Source organism: Podarcis vaucheri (assembly GCF_965113315.1).
Source record: "Podarcis vaucheri genome assembly, chromosome: 13".
Taxonomy (NCBI): Eukaryota; Metazoa; Chordata; class Lepidosauria; order Squamata; family Lacertidae; genus Podarcis; species Podarcis vaucheri.
In genome coordinates this window covers 13,451,641-13,473,088 of record NC_138751.1, presented here as the reverse complement: position 1 = coordinate 13,473,088, position 21,448 = coordinate 13,451,641, and the positions used below count along the sequence as shown (strand labels likewise).

The following is a 21,448-nucleotide window of genomic DNA, read 5'->3' as shown; positions in this document are numbered from 1 at the left end:
CTGCTCTAATCTGCCTTGGTCACCTGGAGTCCTGTATCCAGTTCTGGATACGTATTAGCAAGCTGAAACATATGCAGAGGAGGGCAACAAAGATGGTCTGGAAACCAAGCCTTATGAAGAATGGATGAGGGGGTTTAGTATGTTTATCTAAGATGAGACGGAGGGGAGGAATGATAGCCATTTTCAAATATCCCAAGATCTGTTACCAGGATGATGGAACACACTTGATTTCTCTTGCTCCAAATCAGGGTATTCAAGTTACAAGAAAGGAAATTTCAACTAAACATCAGAAAGAACTTTCTACTGATAAGATCTATTCAACAGTAGAATGCGCAGAGTGTAAACCCCCCTGAACTCAGTATGATTAACTATTGTGTAAAAGGAAAGATCTGTTGAAGTTTCTGCTGATACAGTTTGCAACTCTCATTTTAGGGTGGTGCCTAAGGGTTACCAGCACATCGTGGCCTTGGCATTTGCAGTCAAGCAGATCAACGAAGACCCCCACATCCTACCCAATATCACCTTGGGCTTCCACTTATATGACAGCTATATCAGTGCAAGGAGCACATATTTTGCCACACTGCTGCTTTTATCCATGGTGAAGAAATTTGTCCCTAACTATATATGTGATGTCGAAAATAATCTGACTGGGGTCATTGGGGGACTGGATTCTAAAATCTCCTTTTATGTGGCCACTGTTTTGGATATCTATAAGATTCCACAGGTAGGACACCTATGTACAATACCTCTATTAGATTGCATAGAGGAAGAGGCAGGTTCCTCGGCATCAGTTCAGGGTGAAGATGAAATTGAAGGACAACCATGTACACCACCTTGAGTTCCTTTGAAAATAAAGGTGGTACATAATTGTAATATAAGCAAACAAACAAACAGACAGACAAACCTGAATAAAGGGAAAGTTTGCAATACCTGAAAAAATATGTAACTTTCCCCTGTCTTACACACACACACATTTAGATCACTTATAGTATATACCAAAGGCCAATGATGGGAGAGTGGGCTTCTCTCTCACCAACATTTTAACATATTGCATCATTTCCTGCTGAATTAGGAGGGTATCTGAAATGAGTTGCTGATGGAAAGGGGGAATTGCTTACAGGATAAAATCAATAAGATCTTAGGTGCCAATGGAAAAATTAGTGCAGGAGGGCATGTCAAATAAGCTGCTGGGAAAGTAGGGGAAATGCTTACAGCTACAAAAACCTTACAGATAGGAGCCTATTTTATTCCTCTTTAGCACACCCGACATTATGAAAGACACAGAGAGGTTATGGGAAATTGCAGATAGAAACCAGTTCTGCAGGAGGAAAATGATAGTAGTTAGCAGCTGATTCACAAGTGAAATAAATGCTCATAAATAAAGTCTGAGAAGAATCAGGACAGTTTTGCTGTGTGATGCGGCATGTGCATCATGAAGAAGAAAGACGAAGCTGCAGAGAAGAAATGTGCATCTAACCCAAGTTGCAATTCTGACAAAGCCAGATAATGTCCAGGAAATCTGCTGTTTGGGGCATGGTATGTACCCCCATCCAGTTTTATCCATTGTACAAGACCCTGCCAAATTTTGCAATGACATAAAAAAGTTTCTTTTTAAGTGAAGTAGACACAATGCCCTGCTCCAGACAGCAATATGTTAAAAAGATTCATAAAAATAATAAAAAACAGACACAGTTCCCTTTCCAGTCATCAAATCAAAGGTTGAAAAATGAGAAAAGGGAGATGATCCCAGTTTTCAGCTCATCTGCATATGTGTCTTTTGTAAAACTGAGAGAGAGGCAAACAAACCCTGAAACATTAGCAAAGGGCATATTTGACTAACATAATTTATATGAATACTGCGAAAGGAATCTACTTTGTCTCTTCTCTTCTTCCATTTACTTTTTAGCTCATTTATGGCTCTGCTCCGGTGATGAATGATAAAAGCCCAGGGCTTCCCTTCTACCAGATGGCAGCCTCAGAAGCCCTTCAGTATGAGGGAATTCTCTCTTTGCTTCTGCATTTCAGGTGGACGTGGATTGGAGTCGCTGCAATGGACAATGAGAATGGAGAAAGATTTCTGCAAACCATCTCTCCAATATTTACCAAGAGTGGTGTCTGCTTTGCATTCCTGGAAAAAGTCCCCACTTTAAGTTTTATTTCTGAAATAGATGGCATGCTGCAACAGGGGGCAATTATAAATCATAAAATTTTTAGCAGCACAGTTAATGTAATAGTTGTCTATGGAGAATCTTATTCCATGGCAACTATGAGATTTCTTCCATACCTATCAGAACATGATGACATGACATACAATATAAAAAGTAAAGTATGGATAATAACAGCCCAGGTTGAGTTCACTTCATTTGTCTATCAAAGGAATTGGGATTCAGGAGTATTCAATGGTGCTATATCCTTTGAAATTCACTTCAGAAACCCACCAGGATTTCATCAGTATGTTGTGCACAGAAACCCTTCCAGCACAGATGGGGACGGTTTTATCAGGGACTTCTGGCAACAGGCTTTTGGATGTTTATTCCCAGATATCACTTCAGACAAGGTGGAGGGGAATATTTGCACTGGAGAAGAGAAGCTGGAGAACCTTCCTGGATCATTTTTTGAAATGAGCATGACAGGCCACAGTTACAGTATCCACAATGCTGTATATGCCATGGCCCATGCTTTACATGTCATGTCCTCATCCGGACTCAGGCACAGAGGAATGGCATACAGAGGGAGAGGGAAGAATCCGAATCCACACTTTTGGCAGGTAATAGGCTAAACATCTTCAACTTGAAGAGGCCTGTTATTCTCCCACAAGGTATGGGTTTCCAAAGTGTTGTCATCTTGCTCATTCATCTCAGACATGAAAAAGCGCTTTTATGAAAGAAGTTGCAGACCACTGATATGTTACTGCATTCACAGGTATGAAGCGTCAGTAATGGTCGAGAGAGATGTTCAGCATTCTCTCTATCCCATATACACAAAATCCTCCCTCAGAGCAAGTGGTTGCACACCACTGTGGCGTCTCCAGAGATGAAGAGGGACAGAGGAAAAGAGGTGTGGGGAGGGTAGATAAAGAAAGGTTGTAAAAAAATGGAGAGGGAGAGAGAGGGATGTGGAAGAGAGAAAATTGATGGTCTCTCCATGCTTGGACCTGAATCCACTAACACTTGACTGAATCACCCCCACCAATTGCTGTAGGTTTTTCCTACAGGAAGAGGGGGGAAAATGCTCCACCCTGCCTTTTCCAAACAATTGCCTTTTCTCTTTTCTATCTAGCTCCATCACTTTCTGAGAAGTATCTCATTTAATAATACGGCCGGAGATGTGGTCTTCATCAACCGGAATGGAGAGGTGGTATCTAGCTTAGATATTGTCAATTGGATTATATTCTCCAACCAATGTTTGCACAGAGTGAGCGTTGGGAGGATAGATCCGCAAACTTCTGGAGACCAATCATTCATCCTTGATGAAGATGCCATAACATGGCACAGTTGGTTTAATCAGGTAGGACCACATTATTAGATAATTCCAAAGAAATTCAATATTACCTAAGCAATGATCATACACCTGCATGTCTACTCACTGTCTTTTAAACTGCATGTTCCTGTGTAGAACATGACCAATGCATACAGAGAGCCAGTGTGGTGTAGTGGTTAAGAGTGGTAGACTCGTAATCTGGTGAACCGGGTTTGCATCCCCGCTCTTTCACATAAAGTTGCTGGGTGACCTTGGGCTAGTCACACTTCTCTGAAGTCTCTCAGCCTCACTCACCTCACAGAGTGCTTGTTGTGTGGGAGGAAGGGAAAGGAGATTGTTAGCCGCTTTGTGACTCCTTAGGGTAGTGATAAAATGGGATTTCAAATTAAAACTCCTCCTCCTCCTCTTCTTCTTCTTCATCCAAGTAGATTAAGAGCCAAAAGCTTACTGCTAGAAGTCACTAACGGAATAAAGGCAAATATTTTATTTTATTATATTTATAAATATTTTATATTATATTATTAATATTTTATAAATATTTCTTAACAATTATAAAATACTGAAGAAAAGAGGATAGATAAGCCCCAAGATTTCACCTTTCTGGCTAACAGGTGGGGAACAATACCTTCACATACAAGAACAATAGAGGGGTATCAAGTTACAGTGGTGTCTCGCAAGACGAAATTAATCCGTTCCGCGAGTCTCTTCATCTTGCGGTTTTTTCGTCTTGTGAAGCACGGCTATTAGCAGCTTAGCAGCTATTAGCGGTTTAGCGGCTTAGCGGCTATTAACGGCTTAGCGGCTTTAAGAAAAAGGAAACAAACTCGCAAGAACTCGAAAGACGTTTCGTCTTGCAAAGCAAGCCCATAGGGAAATTCATCTTGCGGAACGACTCAAAAAACGGAAAACTCTTCCGTCTTGCGCGTTTTTCGTCTTGCGAGGCATTCGTCTTGCGAGGTACCACTGTACTTCAAACATTTCTACTACTAAAAAAAAAATAGCCATTCTACATATTGCTGAAATGCTGACTCAGTTTAGTAACATAGAGAGGGGCCCAGGAACATGAAGATTTCCAAACTCATTGTTCTCTTGCTGATCCTTCTGCTCTTTAATTTACGGAATAGACTCGGCCTCTTTCTCTCTGTACTGAGAGATGTCTTCCAGGATCCAGCAAGAAAGTGAAGGAGGGACAGCCACCTTGCTGCTACGATTGCATCCCATGTGCAGAGGGGAAGATTGCAAACCAGTATGGTAGGGAAAATAAATAGATTAAATAGATCCAGACCCAAAAGTAATAATTGAAAGGTGTTGTAAGGACAGTTGAGTTTACTTTTCAAAATAGTGTGTGCGTGCGTGCATGATCCTGCCTCTTTGTGATCATTGCCTTCAAGATAGTCTAAATATGCCAATCAAATGGAAATGACCATGCACTGAGAGTAGTTGGATGGTATGTGGTTCAAAACATTTCTTCTTCTTCTTCTTCTTCTTCTTCTTCTTCTTCTTCTTCTTCTTCTTCTTCTTCTTCTTCTTCCTCTATCACTCATAGCCGAGTAAGATTGTCTTCCATAAACACGGTTTTAACAATGAGTCTGTAAGTGACTGTGGAGGCCAATTCTGGATCCACACGTCCTTCCACAGTGGGGACATTGATTTCCTGATGAGAGTTTACCATGATGTGATTTGCCAAGCATGCTTCTTTGCACATTTCTACCTTGCGTCCTGAGCATATCTAGAGGGGGCCTTGCCACTCCTTCTGACTTACACAGGCTGCACCCAGGCTAGTGTGAATAAACATTCAGATGGCAATGGCCCTGGCTGTGGCACTTACAGGACCACATAGCCCTGAACCAATTAAATTCAAGAATACTGTAGTAATGAAATACAATGGACCTTGGGTTAAGAACTTAATTCGTTTTTGAGGTCCGTTCTTAACCTGAAACTGTTCTTAACCTGAGGTACCACTTTAGCCTCCCGCTGCTGTTGTGCTGCCGGTGCTGTGAGATTTCTGTTCTCATCCTGAAGCAAAGTTCTTAACCTCAGCTACTACTTCTGGGTTAGCGGAGTCTGTAACCTGAAGCATCTATAACCTGAAGTACTACTGTACAGAGAACCATATAAGGTTTTGACATACTGAGCATGCTAAGACTGTGCTCAGACTATTCTCGGTAACTAGAGTGAAATACAGTGGTACATCGGGTTAAGTACTTAATTTGTTCTGGAGGTCAGTTCTTAACCTGAAGCAAACCTTTAGCTAATAGGGCCTCCTGCTGCTGCCATGCCACAGGAACATTTTTGTTCTCATCCTGAAGCAAAGTTCTTAACCTGAAGCACTATTTCTGGGTTAGCGGTGTCTGTAACCTGAAGTGTATGTAACCTGAAGCGTATGTAACCCAAGGTACCACTGGACAATACTAAAGTGAAATCTAATCCTTTAGCAGAGCACGAGAAAGCTCAATTGTTTAAACTGTAATTTGGACCAATCATAAGGAGACAACAAAGTTCCTTAAGAGAAATAGGGTGAGTGAAACAAAGCATTTCAATTGGATAGGAAATTTAAACTTAATGGAATGTTTGGAATTTGTGCCAAATGTATAAAACTGTGTGAAACTCTTTGTATGACATTTAGCTGTTTTAGGGAGTTATTCCCAGCTGAACCTTCTGCGCAGAAAGAAACACTTTGGACTACTTTTCCCCTCACGGTCTCATGTGGGTCCTCCCACTGCGACTGCGCCGCCGCGTGATTTCTGTTCTCATCCTGAATCAAAGTTCTTAACGTGAGGCATTATTTCTGGGTTAGCGGAGTCTGTGACCTGAAGTGTATGTAACCTGAAGCGTATGTAACCCGAGGTACCACTGTACTTTTCCCCGCACGGTCTCATGTGGTTTAATGGCATATCCTTGGCATAGAGAAAGCTTAGATTACAACAATACTACATTGCATAGCATAAAACAGCACTAAACATGTCCTTTATTTAAACAGAGCTCTTTTCTTCTCAGACAGAAAGTAAACATTTCACCAAATTGAAATGTAAGACCTAATATATTTGTTTCCCCCCCAGATATGAATGACTGTAATAAATGCCCAGACAAAGACTATCCAAGCAAATACCGTGATGCCTGTCTACCCAAGGATATCAGCTTCTTGTCTTATGAAGAACCTTTGGGCATCAGTTTAGCCTCATTTTCTCTTTTCCTTTCCTTGATCACAGCTCTGGTACTAGGTACATTTATGAAACACCATGACACACCCATTGTCATTGCAAACAACCGAAACCTCACCTACACTCTCCTCATCTCTCTCCTGCTCTGCTTCCTTTGTGCATTGCTCTTCATTGGCCGACCTGAGAAGGTGACATGCCTCCTCCGGCAAACAGCTTTTGGCATCATCTTCTCAACTGCTGTTTCTTGTGTCCTGGCAAAAACCTTCACAGTGGTTTTGGCCTTCATGGCTAAAAAACCAGAATCCAGGATGAGGAAATAGGTGGGGAAAGGACTAGGCCACTCCATTCTCCTTTCCTGCTCCATAGTTCAAGCAGGGATATGTACTGTGTGGCTGGCAACCTCTCCCCCATACCCTGATGTAGACATGCATTCAATAACAGAACAAATGATACTAGAATGTAATGAAGGGTCTGTGGCCATGTTTTACTGTGTCCTCATCTACATGAGCTGCCTGGCCACTGTAAGTTTTGCTGTGGCTTTCCTTGCCAGGAAGTTACCAGACAGTTTCAACGAAGCCAAGTTTATCACTTTCAGCATGTTGGTCTTCTGCAGTGTTTGGCTGTCCTTTATTCCCTCCTACCTGAGCACCAAGGGAAAATATATGGTAGCTGTGGAGATCTTCTCCATCTTAGCCTCCGGTGGTGGGTTGCTGGGTTGCATCTTCTTCCCCAAATGTTACATTATCATTCTGAGGCCTGAGCTGAACAATAGGGAACAGCTAATAAGGAAGAAAAAGTAAAGAAATGAGAAACCTGTCATCTGCTGTATTTTGTGTTTTTCTATGTGTTTACAGTAGAATAGTTGGAAATATAATTTCAGCTGCTCCCTTTTACAATTTTTTCTAGACTCCAGATTCCCATAGTTGAAATTTTCTTTGTAAAATTCGCTGCTTTGAGGAATACATTTCCACATACATTATTCTTGTGTGTTGACAAGAAGACTCAGAGCAATTCCTGTCAAAATATACATGTAAGCAAATCTGTATCTAGCCTTAATTCTCACAGCTTTCAGCATAATGTGAAATTGTACTATTGCAGGTCATGGAATTTGTAAGTATTCATTTATGGTCTATTGTTCTCTACTGCTCACCGTCAGATTTCATCATCAACCTATCCATACTCAAGATCGCAGAAATATAAGATGATTCTCTTGAGTCAGGCCAATGGCCCATCTTGTACGACAGCCTGTACTCACACTGACCAACCAGATTCCTGTGGGAAATAGAAATACTTTATTGTCACTGTACCACTTGTTTACAGCGAGATTAAACCTTCCAGTCGTATCCAAAAGCAAATGCACTGTCTCCACCATTGTTTCCTATGCCAGTGAGTTCCATAAATTATCTATGTACTGTGAAATAATTTCTCCCCCATTGAATTGGGTTCCCTCCCTGGAAGATTCTGTCTGAATCAGGTGTCCTTGGTGAAATTCAGAGAACTAGATAAGAAAGTGTGAATGATTTCTGCCCTGGTGCTTGGAAAAGATGGCAGCAAAGAACCATGCACAGTTCACTGGGCAAAGCATCCAACAAAGCCACAACTGAAAAGTTTTATTTTCACCAACACAAGTGATGGATCAGAACCCTATATTCTTAATACAAATATGTATTATATTTCTGGCAAGTATATTGTTGGACTTTCCACTGACTGTTGGCATCCTTCAGCCAATGTTTGATGAGTAGATAAAATTGATTAGACCTAACCATGATGAAGGGAGAATACAAGTAAACCAGAGCTTAATCAGATTGAAAGTGGAATCAAAGAGGACAGAGAGACTTCAGGTTGTATGTGTATTCCCATAACGGACCTCAGCTTTCTGGAATCCAGGCTTAACCTCTGAATTATACCTCCTGTTATACAGCTCTTAAGGGCACAAAGCCACTGCTTTCTCTTAGTTTCTACCATAAACCACAGCCTACATTGCCAGCTTGTACTCACTTATCTGGGAGTAAGGCCCATTAAATCTTAAAACACTTTTTTCTGAGTAGACATCTGTACTGTTATACAGCAAGCTAACTATGCTTGTTAATGAGTGTCTGTAAGATTATGTCCCCCTTGCAGAATGTCCAGGTATTCAAGTGGAGACAGGAATGGAAGGAAGTAGAACTAATAATAATGATAATGATAGTAATAATTTTATTATTTATAGCCCACCCATCTGGCTGCGTTTCCCCAACCACTATGGACGGCTTGCAGCAGATATAGAAAAACAGTAAAACATATTATTTCTTTTCTTGTTATATGCTTTCAATCCCCCTAGAGCAGATATTGATAGACTCCAGATATTGCTAGACTACAGCCCCCATCATTGCTGACCATTTTCGATACTGACTGAGGTTGGTGGGTTTTGGAATCCATCAACATCTGGAGTGCCACACATCCCCAACCCATGCCCTAGCCGAAGTGAAGCAGAATACATATTTAAAAAATAAAATGCATAGGTTTGCAGATGAAGGCAGAGACATCAGCATCACTGAATGTATTTGGACACAATTAAAATTCACCAAAAAGCAGGAAAGTCAGACTCAGCAACTTTGTGAATCTTGACCCCCTCACCTGGGTGTGGATGAACTGTGGGGTCTGAGAGATTTCAAGAATCCTCTTTCTCCCTACGGTACCAGCTGACATAGGCTGACAGAATTAGGAGAGAGTTTACATAAGCCACTATAAAAGGAGTCATACAGGAGGGCATGGGGCACCAACTCAACCTCTCCAGAGTCATCAAGTTGGCTTGCATTGACACAAATCCCTCGGAGGTCATGATGGTCACCAACAGTGGAATTTTGTCACAAGTTTCTTTTATTGGCCTGCTCATCTCATATGGATTCATTCTCTAAACCATCTGCTCCCAGGGTCCCTCTGAAGGGACCACAAAGGCTGCCTCCACAGGCACCTCTCACCTCATTGTGGTCACCATGTATTTAGGCTCTGTTTGTTTAATTACCTGCCTCCATCAGCCCAGCTCATGATCTGTAAAGTGTTTTCTGTCTTCCATATCTGTGTCACCCCCTTGCAAAACCCAGCCATTTATGCTTTGAAGAAGAAGGAGGTAAAGGCTGCAATCAGAAGCCTTTCAACAAGGCTTTCTGGGCAGGTTTCCACTCAGGGCCATCCCCACCATTAGTCAGCATGACGTAGCCACCTCTAGCAGCTGATTTTGCCTGTCTCAGAATGGTCAGTTATTTAATTCACTGTTTCAATGCATTTACACATGGTGGGAAAGTATATAGGAGAAGTGAATAAGGAGAAATGAATAAGGAGAAGTTTTTCCCTCTCCTGATTGTATAAGGTAATTTTGGGTGCAGGTAGAGCTAATGGGGTACCCAGAATACATCGCTCATTCGGTACTTGGTGGGGCGCTACTTCAACCAATGCTTGAAGACTGGGGTTACACCCAATGGCTTAACCACCAAAAGTTTTGAAGTTTTGCTACAATGAAGGCAAAACCTATGACCAATTTGTCTACAGGCAAATTCCTACCCATCTCCAAATATGGCAATTGTTAGAAACCACAACAAGGTCAGCAGGAAGAAGAAAAATGAAGTGGTTAAATGGAATGACACTTAGGAAGAAAAGCTATGTTAGATCATGACCTGAAAAGGAAAATACATTTTACAAGCACGAAAATTAATTGACCTGAATTGTGAATGGAAGTAAAAAGGGTGGGAGGTTGTCGCTCTTCACCCAGCCATGCTGTGAGAGCCTCCTGCAACCACCCTTTTAAACCTCACTGCCAGGCCAGACAAGGCAGCAGCCAATAGCCACAGCCAGCAAGGCATGGGGCTCCAGGAGGCACCACTGAAGGGCCCATTGATTGTGCCTTTTGGGTTGGAAACACCCCTCCCCTTTGATATCCACTGGCCAAGGAGAATTCCCCTCCGAAGGCCAGCAAATTTGTGTGCCTAGGCCATAGGGGAAGGAGGCTCAGAGTGAGGGAACACAACAGTCCCCCCTAGAAAAGTGGTGAGGGGTCATTGCCACATGGGTGATATGGATCGAGGTCCACTCAGTCAAAATTCAAGATGCTGAAAACACCGTACTACATGTTGGAGACCTCATTGTTTACAAGGTCTTCTATTATGAACTTCTAACTTCACCAATACATCACGGGCCCCTTATTATCCACTGAAAGGGAATTTAACACAATAGTTCTGAATATGTGACAAACACATTTTCTTCAGCAATTCCACAGGGGTTCACAAGCATTGAATAAATAACTAAATTCCAGCTTGGTTATCAACAGGGCTATAATTAAATCTGCTGCTGCTCAAAAATCCCTCTGGACTTTCAGGGGCCACTTGCAAAAGTAACGGAAAGGATACTAACATTATCCAGAATAATTTAAATAGGGTCTGGGATCCACAAGTCTGATCTTACATCCTGCCAGATTGCATCGTCTCAGGAAACTTAACTACCATTCAAATGAGACAATTTTTATTTTGGAGAAGCTAATTATAATATTGCCAGAGAAATCATGGGTTCCATGTAGAACAGACAGTTGCCTTTGTATTGAGAATGGTGGTTTTAGTGTTCTTGCTGCTGGAAGTGATTTCTTACAATGTATGTCTGGCACACATAGCAAAATGCATCCTCCAAGGTCCACACCACCCACTTCACACATATCATCAGCCAGGAGACTTCCTCATTGGTGGCATTGTTTCCCATGGTGGCTTCCTCGCCTCTCCAGCAACATTCACTGACGAACCCCCACCAGCGCTGCCTGAAGAACTTGTGTAAGAACTAAGCCACTCATTTATTACATCCACGGAATGATCAAACCTAGAGTTGCAGCCTCAGAATAGTGAGTCAGGCAGCAAATGTTTACACTTTTACCTGGGGAAATCCACTTTAGATATGAATGGGACTTATGCTGGGGCAAAAAACTGGAAGGAATCTCGTCTGAATTAAGAGAATACAGGAGAAATTCCATTTCTGGATAGAGAAATGAATATAAATGTATTGAAATATATGCACGTTTGTGTGTCTGGGAGAGGCCTTTTGAACAGCAAATTTGATAGACTTTATCTGAACTACGAGAGTGTGAGTAAGAACGAATTTTTAAAAACCTGCAATGAAACTGAAGGTTCTGATGCTTTCATTTTCTGAACTTAGACGAAAGTTTGTTTCAGCACTGAAAGGTACTTATTATGAAGTATAGAATTTAGTGAATTCCAGCGACCATCACTGACTCATGAAAATGAAGTCACTGAAGAGAGAGACCAGAGAGACCAGAGACTTTGTAAGTGTCAGAAAAAGACCTCAGACATGTAAGGGAAGACGTCCCATGAGCCCCACATTCGCAACCCCTGCTCTAGATACTATAAACCTTAAACAATTAGAAATTTGGGACAAAAGTAACAACATGAATTCCAATAGGGACAAATGCACAAATCTAAGATGAGGAACACTTAGATTGTAAGTAGTTCATGTGGAAAGGTTCAAGGGATCTACATAAACAGAAGTATAGTGTCCTGATCAAAGAAAGCAATCGTACTGCTCTAATCTGCCTTGGTCACCTGGAGTCCTGTATCCAGTTCTGGATACGTATTAGCAAGCTGAAACATATGCAGAGGAGGGCAACAAAGATGGTCTGGAAACCAAGCCTTATGAAGAATGGATGAGGGGGTTTAGTATGTTTATCTAAGATGAGACGGAGGGGAGGAATGATAGCCATTTTCAAATATCCCAAGATCTGTCACCAGGATGATGGAACACACTTGATTTCTCTTGCTCCAAATCAGGGTATTCAAGTTACAAGAAAGGAAATTTCAACTAAACATCAGAAAGAACTTTCTACTGATAAGATCTATTCAACAGTAGAATGCGCAGAGTGTAAACCCCCCTGAACTCAGTATGATTAACTATTGTGTAAAAGGAAAGATCTGTTGAAGTTTCTGCTGATACAGTTTGCAACTCTCATTTTAGGGTGGTGCCTAAGGGTTACCAGCACATCGTGGCCTTGGCATTTGCAGTCAAGCAGATCAACGAAGACCCCCACATCCTACCCAATATCACCTTGGGCTTCCACTTATATGACAGCTATATCAGTGCAAGGAGCACATATTTTGCCACACTGCTGCTTTTATCCATGGTGAAGAAATTTGTCCCTAACTATATATGTGATGTCGAAAATAATCTGACTGGGGTCATTGGGGGACTGGATTCTAAAATTTCCTTTTATGTGGCCACTGTTTTGGATATCTATAAGATTCCACAGGTAGGACACCTATGTACAATACCTCTATTAGATTGCATAGAGGAAGAGGCAGGTTCCTTGGCATCAGTTCAGGGTGAAGATGAAATTGAAGGACAACCATGTACACCACCTTGAGTTCCTTTGAAAATAAAGGTGGTACATAATTGTAATATAAGCAAACAAACAAACAGACAGACAAACCTGAATAAAGGGAAAGTTTGCAATACCTGAAAAAATATGTAACTTTCCCCTGTCTTACACACACACACATTTAGATCACTTATAGTATATACCAAAGGCCAATGATGGGAGAGTGGGCTTCTCTCTCACCAACATTTTAACATATTGCATCATTTCCTGCTGAATTAGGAGGGTATCTGAAATGAGTTGCTGATGGAAAGGGGGAATTGCTTACAGGATAAAATCAATAAGATCTTAGGTGCCAATGGAAAAATTAGTGCAGGAGGGCATGTCAAATAAGCTGCTGGGAAAGTAGGGGAAATGCTTACAGCTACAAAAACCTTACAGATAGGAGCCTATTCTATTCCTCTTTAGCACACCCGACATTATGAAAGACACAGAGAGGTTATGGGAAATTGCAGATAGAAACCAGTTCTGCAGGAGGAAAATGATAGTAGTTAGCAGCTGATTCACAAGTGAAATAAATGCTCATAAATAAAGTCTGAGAAGAATCAGGACAGTTTTGCTGTGTGATGCGGCATGTGCATCATGAAGAAGAAAGACGAAGCTGCAGAGAAGAAATGTGCATCTAACCCAAGTTGCAATTCTGACAAAGCCAGATAATGTCCAGGAAATCTGCTGTTTGGGGCATGGTATGTACCCCCATCCAGTTTTATCCATTGTACAAGACCCTGCCAAATTTTGCAATGACATAAAAAAGTTTCTTTTTAAGTGAAGTAGACACAATGCCCTGCTCCAGACAGCAATATGTTAAAAAGATTCATAAAAATAATAAAAAACAGACACAGTTCCCTTTCCAGTCATCAAATCAAAGGTTGAAAAATGAGAAAAGGGAGATGATCCCAGTTTTCAGCTCATCTGCATATGTGTCTTTTGTAAAACTGAGAGAGAGGCAAACAAACCCTGAAACATTAGCAAAGGGCATATTTGACTAACATAATTTATATGAATACTGCGAAAGGAATCTACTTTGTCTCTTCTCTTCTTCCATTTACTTTTTAGCTCATTTATGGCTCTGCTCCGGTGATGAATGATAAAAGCCCAGGGCTTCCCTTCTACCAGATGGCAGCCTCAGAAGCCCTTCAGTATGAGGGAATTCTCTCTTTGCTTCTGCATTTCAGGTGGACGTGGATTGGAGTCGCTGCAATGGACAATGAGAATGGAGAAAGATTTCTGCAAACCATCTCTCCAATATTTACCAAGAGTGGTGTCTGCTTTGCATTCCTGGAAAAAGTCCCCACTTTAAGTTTTATTTCTGAAATAGATGGCATGCTGCAACAGGGGGCAATTATAAATCATAAAATTTTTAGCAGCACAGTTAATGTAATAGTTGTCTATGGAGAATCTTATTCCATGGCAACTATGAGATTTCTTCCATACCTATCAGAACATGATGACATGACATACAATATAAAAAGTAAAGTATGGATAATAACAGCCCAGGTTGAGTTCACTTCATTTGTCTATCAAAGGAATTGGGATTCAGGAGTATTCAATGGTGCTATATCCTTTGAAATTCACTTCAGAAACCCACCAGGATTTCATCAGTATGTTGTGCACAGAAACCCTTCCAGCACAGATGGGGACGGTTTTATCAGGGACTTCTGGCAAGAGGCTTTTGGATGTTTATTCCCAGATATCACTTCAGACAAGGTGGAGGGGAATATTTGCACTGGAGAAGAGAAGCTGGAGAACCTTCCTGGATCATTTTTTGAAATGAGCATGACAGGCCACAGTTACAGTATCCACAATGCTGTATATGCCATGGCCCATGCTTTACATGTCATGTCCTCATCCGGACTCAGGCACAGAGGAATGGCATACAGAGGGAGAGGGAAGAATCCGAATCCACACTTTTGGCAGGTAATAGGCTAAACATCTTCAACTTGAAGAGGCCTGTTATTCTCCCACAAGGTATGGGTTTCCAAAGTGTTGTCATCTTGCTCATTCATCTCAGACATGAAAAAGCGCTTTTATGAAAGAAGTTGCAGACCACTGATATGTTACTGCATTCACAGGTATGAAGCGTCAGTAATGGTCGAGAGAGATGTTCAGCATTCTCTCTATCCCATATACACAAAATCCTCCCTCAGAGCAAGTGGTTGCACACCACTGTGGCGTCTCCAGAGATGAAGAGGGACAGAGGAAAAGAGGTGTGGGGAGGGTAGATAAAGAAAGGTTGTAAAAAAATGGAGAGGGAGAGAGAGGGATGTGGAAGAGAGAAAATTGATGGTCTCTCCATGCTTGGACCTGAATCCACTAACACTTGACTGAATCACCCCCACCAATTGCTGTAGGTTTTTCCTACAGGAAGAGGGGGGAAAATGCTCCACCCTGCCTTTTCCAAACAATTGCCTTTTCTCTTTTCTATCTAGCTCCATCACTTTCTGAGAAGTATCTCATTTAATAATACGGCCGGAGATGTGGTCTTCATCAACCGGAATGGAGAGGTGGTATCTAGCTTAGATATTGTCAATTGGATTATATTCTCCAACCAATGTTTGCACAGAGTGAGCGTTGGGAGGATAGATCCGCAAACTTCTGGAGACCAATCATTCATCCTTGATGAAGATGCCATAACATGGCACAGTTGGTTTAATCAGGTAGGACCACATTATTAGATAATTCCAAAGAAATTCAATATTACCTAAGCAATGATCATACACCTGCATGTCTACTCACTGTCTTTTAAACTGCATGTTCCTGTGTAGAACATGACCAATGCATACAGAGAGCCAGTGTGGTGTAGTGGTTAAGAGTGGTAGACTCGTAATCTGGTGAACCGGGTTTGCATCCCCGCTCTTTCACATAAAGTTGCTGGGTGACCTTGGGCTAGTCACACTTCTCTGAAGTCTCTCAGCCTCACTCACCTCACAGAGTGCTTGTTGTGTGGGAGGAAGGGAAAGGAGATTGTTAGCCGCTTTGTGACTCCTTAGGGTAGTGATAAAATGGGATTTCAAATTAAAACTCCTCCTCCTCCTCTTCTTCTTCTTCATCCAAGTAGATTAAGAGCCAAAAGCTTACTGCTAGAAGTCACTAACGGAATAAAGGCAAATATTTTATTTTATTATATTTATAAATATTTTATATTATATTATTAATATTTTATAAATATTTCTTAACAATTATAAAATACTGAAGAAAAGAGGATAGATAAGCCCCAAGATTTCACCTTTCTGGCTAACAGGTGGGGAACAATACCTTCACATACAAGAACAATAGAGGGGTATCAAGTTACAGTGGTGTCTCGCAAGACGAAATTAATCCGTTCCGCGAGTCTCTTCATCTTGCGGTTTTTTCGTCTTGTGAAGCACGGCTATTAGCAGCTTAGCAGCTATTAGCGGTTTAGCGGCTTAGCGGCTATTAACGGCTTAGCGGCTTTAAGAAAAAGGAAACAAACTCGCAAGAACTCGAAAGACGTTTCGTCTTGCAAAGCAAGCCCATAGGGAAATTCATCTTGCGGAACGACTCAAAAAACGGAAAACTCTTCCGTCTTGCGCGTTTTTCGTCTTGCGAGGCATTCGTCTTGCGAGGTACCACTGTACTTCAAACATTTCTACTACTAAAAAAAAAATAGCCATTCTACATATTGCTGAAATGCTGACTCAGTTTAGTAACATAGAGAGGGGCCCAGGAACATGAAGATTTCCAAACTCATTGTTCTCTTGCTGATCCTTCTGCTCTTTAATTTACGGAATAGACTCGGCCTCTTTCTCTCTGTACTGAGAGATGTCTTCCAGGATCCAGCAAGAAAGTGAAGGAGGGACAGCCACCTTGCTGCTACGATTGCATCCCATGTGCAGAGGGGAAGATTGCAAACCAGTATGGTAGGGAAAATAAATAGATTAAATAGATCCAGACCCAAAAGTAATAATTGAAAGGTGTTGTAAGGACAGTTGAGTTTACTTTTCAAAATAGTGTGTGCGTGCGTGCATGATCCTGCCTCTTTGTGATCATTGCCTTCAAGATAGTCTAAATATGCCAATCAAATGGAAATGACCATGCACTGAGAGTAGTTGGATGGTATGTGGTTCAAAACATTTCTTCTTCTTCTTCTTCTTCTTCTTCTTCTTCTTCTTCTTCTTCTTCTTCTTCTTCTTCTTCTTCCTCTATCACTCATAGCCGAGTAAGATTGTCTTCCATAAACACGGTTTTAACAATGAGTCTGTAAGTGACTGTGGAGGCCAATTCTGGATCCACACGTCCTTCCACAGTGGGGACATTGATTTCCTGATGAGAGTTTACCATGATGTGATTTGCCAAGCATGCTTCTTTGCACATTTCTACCTTGCGTCCTGAGCATATCTAGAGGGGGCCTTGCCACTCCTTCTGACTTACACAGGCTGCACCCAGGCTAGTGTGAATAAACATTCAGATGGCAATGGCCCTGGCTGTGGCACTTACAGGACCACATAGCCCTGAACCAATTAAATTCAAGAATACTGTAGTAATGAAATACAATGGACCTTGGGTTAAGAACTTAATTCGTTTTTGAGGTCCGTTCTTAACCTGAAACTGTTCTTAACCTGAGGTACCACTTTAGCCTCCCGCTGCTGTTGTGCTGCCGGTGCTGTGAGATTTCTGTTCTCATCCTGAAGCAAAGTTCTTAACCTCAGCTACTACTTCTGGGTTAGCGGAGTCTGTAACCTGAAGCATCTATAACCTGAAGTACTACTGTACAGAGAACCATATAAGGTTTTGACATACTGAGCATGCTAAGACTGTGCTCAGACTATTCTCGGTAACTAGAGTGAAATACAGTGGTACATCGGGTTAAGTACTTAATTTGTTCTGGAGGTCAGTTCTTAACCTGAAGCAAACCTTTAGCTAATAGGGCCTCCTGCTGCTGCCATGCCACAGGAACATTTTTGTTCTCATCCTGAAGCAAAGTTCTTAACCTGAAGCACTATTTCTGGGTTAGCGGTGTCTGTAACCTGAAGTGTATGTAACCTGAAGCGTATGTAACCCAAGGTACCACTGGACAATACTAAAGTGAAATCTAATCCTTTAGCAGAGCACGAGAAAGCTCAATTGTTTAAACTGTAATTTGGACCAATCATAAGGAGACAACAAAGTTCCTTAAGAGAAATAGGGTGAGTGAAACAAAGCATTTCAATTGGATAGGAAATTTAAACTTAATGGAATGTTTGGAATTTGTGCCAAATGTATAAAACTGTGTGAAACTCTTTGTATGACATTTAGCTGTTTTAGGGAGTTATTCCCAGCTGAACCTTCTGCGCAGAAAGAAACACTTTGGACTACTTTTCCCCTCACGGTCTCATGTGGGTCCTCCCACTGCGACTGCGCCGCCGCGTGATTTCTGTTCTCATCCTGAATCAAAGTTCTTAACGTGAGGCATTATTTCTGGGTTAGCGGAGTCTGTGACCTGAAGTGTATGTAACCTGAAGCGTATGTAACCCGAGGTACCACTGTACTTTTCCCCGCACGGTCTCATGTGGTTTAATGGCATATCCTTGGCATAGAGAAAGCTTAGATTACAACAATACTACATTGCATAGCATAAAACAGCACTAAACATGTCCTTTATTTAAACAGAGCTCTTTTCTTCTCAGACAGAAAGTAAACATTTCACCAAATTGAAATGTAAGACCTAATATATTTGTTTCCCCCCCAGATATGAATGACTGTAATAAATGCCCAGACAAAGACTATCCAAGCAAATACCGTGATGCCTGTCTACCCAAGGATATCAGCTTCTTGTCTTATGAAGAACCTTTGGGCATCAGTTTAGCCTCATTTTCTCTTTTCCTTTCCTTGATCACAGCTCTGGTACTAGGTACATTTATGAAACACCATGACACACCCATTGTCATTGCAAACAACCGAAACCTCACCTACACTCTCCTCATCTCTCTCCTGCTCTGCTTCCTTTGTGCATTGCTCTTCATTGGCCGACCTGAGAAGGTGACATGCCTCCTCCGACAAACAGCTTTTGGCATCATCTTCTCCACTGCTGTTTCATGCATCCTGTCAAAAACCTTCATGGTGGTTTTGGCCTTCATGGCTACAAAACCAGAATCCAGGATGAGGAAATGGGTGGGCAAAGGACTAGGCCACTCCATTCTCCTTTCCTGTTCCATTGTTCAAGCAGGCATATGCACTGTGTGGCTGGCAACCTCTCCCCCATACCCAGATGTGGACATGCACTCAATGACAGAAGAAATTATACTAGAATGTAATGAAGGGTCGGTAACAATGTTTTACTGTGTCCTCATCTACATGAGCTGCCTGGCCACTGTAAGTTTTGCTGTGGCTTTCCTCGCCAGGAAGTTACCGGACAGTTTCAACGAAGCCAAGTTTATCACTTTCAGCATGTTGGTCTTCTGCAGTGTTTGGCTGTCCTTTATTCCTTCCTACCTGAGCACCAAGGGAAAATACATGGTAGCTGTGGAGATCTTCTCCATCTTAGCCTCTGGTGGTGGGTTGCTGGGTTGCATCTTCTTCCCCAAATGTTACATAATCATTCTGAGGCCTGAGCTGAACAATAGGGAACAGCTAATAAGGAAGAAAAATTAAAGAAATAATAAACCTGCCCTTTGCTGTCTTTCGTGCTTTTCTCTGTAAATAGTAGAATATTTGAAAATATAAGTTCAGCTGCTGCCTTTTATATATATATATATTTAAAATAATATTTATTAAAAGTTTCAGAATTACAGGAAAGAAAAAAAAGGTTCCAGCCCAAAATTATCTCCATCTCCCTTCATCAAACCAGCCCATTCCCCACAGTCCCACTCCCCACAGTCATCAATGTAATCCAAAAAATATTTAAGAGCATATTTCAAAGTCCCTCCGAAGTCAAGTCAAGTCAAGTTAAGAACCTCCTCGCTCCAGACTCCCCCTGGCCCACTCCAACTTCAATCTTCAAAAGCAGCGGCTTATGCTCCTGCAGGGCCTCGGATCTCTCCATTTGTATTATTTGAGATGCAACCGCAACCTCCTCCATTATCTTCTGCACTTGCCCAATCAATACAGGTTCCTGAGTTGGTCCCTGAATGGTTTCTGTATCAATATTCCCTGTTTGTCCACAGTTATTGAGCACAACAGTCATCAAATCCGTTTTCTCATTCATCAAATCCATCTTCTCATGCATCTGTTCCAACAAAGCAGTTGTCTTGCATAAAGCAAGCACCAAAACTTCCTCCCAGCTCATTTTTATTCAAGGTCAAAAGGACTGGTCCCACGATCTTAATCTCACAGCTGTAGAGTCCTCAAGTAGACTGCAGCAACAATTTAACAAGCTCCCTCTAGAGGAGACAGTTTCTATTTGTATCCATCTTTTTAAGGCAAGTCCAACAAAGGAAAATTACTTTCATTTTTCAGATATTTTGTTTCTTTAGAATGCAAAAGGCAACATTGGAATCAGTTTATTTCTCTTCTTTAGCTATCTGTCAAAGTATTCCATTCACAATCAGTGAACCTCTCCAACAATTTCTGTCTCTGACACCCCGTTCCCAGGTTTGAGACGGTGGAAACTTATCTTTCTTCACTCCCTCTCCTGCAGGCTTAAACAAAGTCCCACCCCCCTTTTCTCCTGCTTCCAAGGGGGTTTTAGTGGTTATAAATGAAGGAAATTTAGACTTTTTAAACGACTTTCCAGACTTTAGCTTACAAGGTTTTTGCTTCAGTCTATATAGAAAAAGCGGAAGGCGGACTTCCTGTTTGAACCTTCCCGCTTTGGTGCCAAATTAGGATATTTCTTGATCCAATTTTCCGTTTCTACTCACGGGTACTTGTTTTAAATCCAATTGTCCACAGGAAAAAGTCAGCGCTCTCCGGCAATGGCTGTGCGGCTTCACTCCGTGAAAGTAGAAATCAGTTCGCAGCACCGCGCCGCTCACCCCACTTCACTCCGGAACCCCGAAATGGGGTTCCCTGTGAGTAGGGGAGGCGCTCCTGGTGCCCTGCCGAACCCCACGTTCCCAGGCTTCCTCCGCCTGGGATTTCTAGCGGGTCCCCACCTTCGCCGCGGCGGGAAGACCCAGTTTCCACGGAGCCAGTTCCTCCGATCGGAGGAAATCCGCCATTCGCCGATGGCGCTAACCCGGAAGTGCCTTTTATAATTTTTTCTAGAGTCCAAATTCCCATAGTTGAAAATTCATTTGTAAAATTGACTTATTTGCTTTGAGGAAAACAACCATACGTTTACACATACATTATTCTCTTGTAGCATGTGCTGACAAGAAGACTCAAAGCAATTCTTGTCAAAATATATGCAAGGAAATCTTTATCTGTCCTTAATTCTGAATGATCAAACTTGTCTTACAGCTTTCAGCATATTGGAATATACGAGTACTCATTTATGAATTATTGTTCTGTTCTGCTAACAGTC

At 41.7% G+C, this 21,448-nt stretch overlaps 1 protein-coding gene and 1 pseudogene across 2 annotated transcripts; both read left to right on the top strand.

The window, feature by feature from the left end:
* Positions 1-608: 608 nt before the first annotated feature.
* Positions 609-7,503, top strand: LOC309516842 (vomeronasal type-2 receptor 26-like; annotated as a pseudogene). The gene is made up of 5 exons (XR_014224594.1): positions 609-724; positions 1,907-2,767; positions 3,280-3,507; positions 4,605-4,731; positions 6,540-7,503. The product of XR_014224594.1 is annotated as a vomeronasal type-2 receptor 26-like (transcript).
* A 5,366-nt stretch (positions 7,504-12,869) lies between these two features.
* LOC309516843 (vomeronasal type-2 receptor 26-like) lies at positions 12,870-19,651 on the top strand. Its single transcript, XM_082195791.1, has 5 exons — positions 12,870-12,918; positions 14,101-14,961; positions 15,474-15,701; positions 16,799-16,925; positions 18,734-19,651. Exons 2-5 carry the CDS (start codon positions 14,125-14,127, stop codon positions 19,633-19,635), a joined length of 2,094 nt encoding a protein of 697 aa, XP_082051917.1. The 5' UTR covers positions 12,870-12,918; positions 14,101-14,124; the 3' UTR covers positions 19,636-19,651.
* Positions 19,652-21,448: the final 1,797 nt, after the last annotated feature.

Bases quoted from the DNA above. Each gene is read 5' to 3' on its own strand.
- LOC309516843 (XM_082195791.1), top strand. From the start codon at position 14,125: ATGAATGATAAAAGCCCAGGGCTTCCCTTCTACCAGATGGCAGCCTCA. The intron at 14,962-15,473 runs GTAATAGGCTAA...TTTTCTATCTAG, and splicing joins CGAATCCACACTTTTGGCAG to CTCCATCACTTTCTGAGAAG. The intron at 16,926-18,733 runs GTAGGGAAAATA...TTTCCCCCCCAG, and splicing joins GAAGATTGCAAACCAGTATG to ATATGAATGACTGTAATAAA.